The sequence below is a fragment of the Olea europaea genome, chromosome 10 (genome assembly GCF_002742605.1).
Source record: "Olea europaea var. sylvestris chromosome 10, O_europaea_v1, whole genome shotgun sequence".
Classification (NCBI taxonomy): domain Eukaryota; kingdom Viridiplantae; phylum Streptophyta; class Magnoliopsida; order Lamiales; family Oleaceae; genus Olea; species Olea europaea.
Window position 1 is genome coordinate 29612568 of NC_036246.1, and position 4080 is coordinate 29616647.

Genomic DNA, 4080 nt, shown 5'->3' on the forward strand with positions numbered 1-4080 from the left:
TCATGAACTATTTCCATTTTTAGATCGTATATGTCGGACAACGAAACGACGTCGTATGAACGGGCGACGCCATTTCCTTTGGCATCTATGATCTACCTCGTCAGTACTGAACAATTTGAAAACCCTAAATAAGCTTGCTTTTCTGGCTCTGTGAAGAAGAAAAATTACAAAATCAGCAGAGATCAATCGGATCAAATCGAACTGTGAGTACAAGAATGGCTATGGCTGCTTTGAGACGCGAAGGAAGGCGTTTCGCCGCCCCTCTCATCTCCAACAACCCTATCAACCCCTTCCGTTCCTCTTTCGCCCCTGCTGAGTACGATTCGATCTCTCTTTTCTAGTTATCTGTATTTATGTTTCGATTCCATGCTTCATTTCGTATGGAAAATGTCTTATATGTGTGCGTTTGATGGGAAATTGATGATTCCTAAGCATAGCACGCCATTTTCAGTGTAAAATGTACATCATGTCATTGCTGAGACTTTCAGATTATAGATACAGTGTCTATATTCTCTACCCAACATTCAATGGCCAGTTAGTATAAATTTTTTGATAGTGTCACGGGCTATAATTGAGACATTAGCCTCTTATGTGAATGTAAAATATATAGATTGAAATTAGGACTACTGGGAACCTGATAGCTCTTACAGTCTGCAAAGGACAATGATTCTTTTGAGCTATTGTCATCTTGCTCACTCTATGCATTATATTTTCTTGGTTAATTGAATGGACATCTCCATTTTGCTTTTAAATTTACAAGAGGTTATCTGAGTATTTAGTTCAGAGATCTTCAATTTTCATAATATTTGTGGTTGCGTTGGACAAGAAGAAATGTAGTTTACCTGGTGATGTCATTTATTTGACTAATTTTTTGGTAAAATATCTCCCATGCACCAAATATAATGGTTTGCACTATTATTTTAGCTCAGAAAAGATGTTCAACTTGTGGGGATATGGTTTGGTTGGCTTGTTAGATGTATTATCCATACTTCAAGGTGTGGTTGTTCACTTTTTAATTCTGGATTCGACTTTTTCTTCGATGGCTCTGTCTTGATCTTGTTTATTCAAGTAAAATGATCTCAAAAAAGATTGGCTCTAGTTCTTTTCAACGACGACATGGAAACACCAAAAAGATTTAGAATGTTATATGCTTATGAATGGTTACCCATTTGATTACTTCGATTAGACAAAAACATCACATAAATCGTTTACAAAAACCTTCTAAGGCTTACGCCTCAATTCCTGCTTCACATGAGGCTTTTATTAAACGCCTCAAAACGTATGCCTTAGATGCCATTTGTGAGGTTTAAGCCTCGACTTAGTGAGGCTTACACCTCAAAACTAAGTCTCATGGGGACTATTGTGTACACTCATTTGCCTTGCCTTTTTTGCTACAGTTAATGGCCATTTTATAACCTAGAATGTTCTACAATTTTTTTTTTTTTTAATTTCTATTTTTTGCTTTACACAAAAGAAGAAGGAGAAGACGTCATTGCATATGGAGAATGATTATAAAGAATGAGAAGAAACTTATAGTAATGATGACGACGGGAATGGAATATTTTGGATGTTTTAAAAACCACTCAAAATCGTTGTGGTGTAATTTTGACCCTTTCTCCCAACCCATCAAATCAACGGTTTTTACCATTTCTCATATTATTTTCTGATTTTACAATTAATATTTATTTTTAATAAATATAACCCACAATTCAACTCCAAACCCTAACCTCTCTTATCTCTCTAAACCCGTTCAAAATTCGGCGATGAAAAAGTTGCTCCGACTGACGTTGTTGGAATTGAAGATGATGGCAGTGCTAGCAGTTGCAGCATTGATTTGTGGCGATCGTGGATTTTGTGTGGTGTGGCGACGATGTTTGTGCGGTGGCGGTGGAGTCTGTGGTGATTCAGAGGGGTGGCTGTGATTTGTTTGAAGTGTTGCAATGGGTTGTTTGAGGTGTTGCGATGGTGTCTGATTTGGCGATTGGGGTAGATGTGGTAGTGTGTGAGCTTCGCCGAAGTCTTGCAGATTGTGATGGCGTAGCTGTAGCGACGGCGATCGTGGTGTTGATATTTTTTTTTCCTTTTATGGTTGACAGCGCAAATCGTGGCGGTGATGGCGCAGATCATGGCTATAGCGGTGTAGATCATGGTGTTGATTTTTTTTCTTGGTTGTCGGATGTGGTGCAAGCAGTGGCGATAGCGTCGACATTGCCCTGGTGGATCAATAGTGTCTGTGACCAGTAAATTGATTGATTCGATTGTGGTGGCAAATGCGGTGGTTGTGGAAATGGGTGACGTTGACGGTGTTGGCTGTGGCGTTGCGGTGGCGATTTAAGGAAATGGGTGGATGCGGTTTGGGGCAGGTTTTGCTGGCTGCGGTGGCAGCGATGGTGGTGAAAATTGTGACTGTGCATGTGACTCTCTATTATGACTTGAAAATTGTGATTGTGACTCTCAATTGTGATTCACAATTAATAAAGTTGTGACCGAAAAATTAATCATAAACAATTAATTCAATAACTTGCAATGAGTAATAATTGTGACTAATAAAAGTTTTGAATATGTGATCGATGAATAAGTATTTTATTTGAAGAATTGAACAAAGCTAAAATTTCTGTAAATTATTAAAACGTCATGACCTATAAAATTTTTGGATTCGTGACCTAAAAATATTCTGTGACCTATAAATTTTTCGACCTGTGATCGAGAAATAAGTTACGACCAATAATTTGATAAGTTGTGACTAAAAATTAATCTGTGATTAATTAATTAGATAACTATGATCTGAATATATTTAATAAAATATATGTTTAATAAATTAATTTATAAATAAAAATTAAAAATCCGATTTTTGAAACTTTAAACATTTGTTCTTAATTTTGAAAAAAGGTATATTTACCTTCTTAGAAATGAATTTTTCCCATTTTTTTATTAGAAATTTGCTATTTGTACATGGACATGTACACTTCCCTCACATGGACGGACCATGCCCAATAAAAAAAGCGCGAGCCCCCTCTCGTGGGGATAGTGTCAACGTCCGTGTACACATAGCACGACTCTTTTTTTTAATAGTTTTACAAGAATGTTTGAGAGTACTTTTTCAAACTTATAGTTGATCAAACATCAATTTTATTTGAACATTCTATAGGATTTACAACTTTTACCTGCTTTTTATCTACATAATTCATAGAACCACTACTTATAAATGCTTATAAGTATTACCAAACTAGCACTACATAGTTTATTATTATTATTATTATTATTATTATTATTATTATTTTTGGAGGGGGAATTTAAAAAATTAGGTACCACTAATTTTTTATTTAAAATATGTATATCCACCTATACCCCCACTCCTCCGTACCCCACCAGCAACCCTTCAAAAACATACACCCACCCATTCCATCTTGCCCCTTCAAAAAGAAAATGGAAAAAAATAATTTTGACATTCGTCGAAGCTCCTCCACCACGCTCCAAAGTTTGTTCGTGATTTCTCTCCCATTACACATCATTCATTTTTCCTTCTAGTGCAGATAGTAAATAGTACGAGGGTTTAGGACTATGAATGGCACAAAATAAAAATTAGGCACCGTTTGATAGCTCTCATTTTCCATGGAACTTGGAAAATAAATTCCATTTTCCATCCTTAAGTGGTTGGATGGCAAAAAAATTGGCATGGAATTCATTTTCCACTTCTTGCCTCACGTGATGGCTTTTCTAGGTTTTTAGTGAATTACAATTCCCACCAAATGGTGGGAATTGCTTTTCTAACTTTTTTTTTTCAATGAAAACAAATTCTAGAAATAATTGAAAAAGAGAATATCTTTTAAATTGACAATTTTAATGGAAAACAAAGTCAAACGAATACTAAAATATAAATGATTTTTGGTTTTGCTGGATTTTTTTTTTTTTTTTTTGTAATGGAAACAAATTCTATAAATAATTGTAAAAGAATATATCCCTTAAATTGACAATTTTCATGAAAAACAAAATCAAACGAATACCAAGAGACACTTTAATTTCAATATTTTCTAGGTGAAAAATTATACCAATCAAACACTATTAATTGACAATTCTCAT

General features: G+C 35.0%; 1 protein-coding gene across 1 annotated transcript in view; it reads left to right on the plus strand.

The window, feature by feature from the left end:
- LOC111401780 (ATP synthase subunit gamma, mitochondrial-like) overlaps positions 1-4080 on the plus strand; it is a 19082-nt gene continuing 15002 nt past the window's right edge. Inside the window, exon 1 of the mRNA XM_023029682.1 lies at positions 1-316. Within this exon, the coding sequence (XP_022885450.1) occupies positions 216-316 (101 nt within the window). The 5' untranslated portion in view covers positions 1-215. The remainder of the gene's footprint in view (positions 317-4080) is intronic.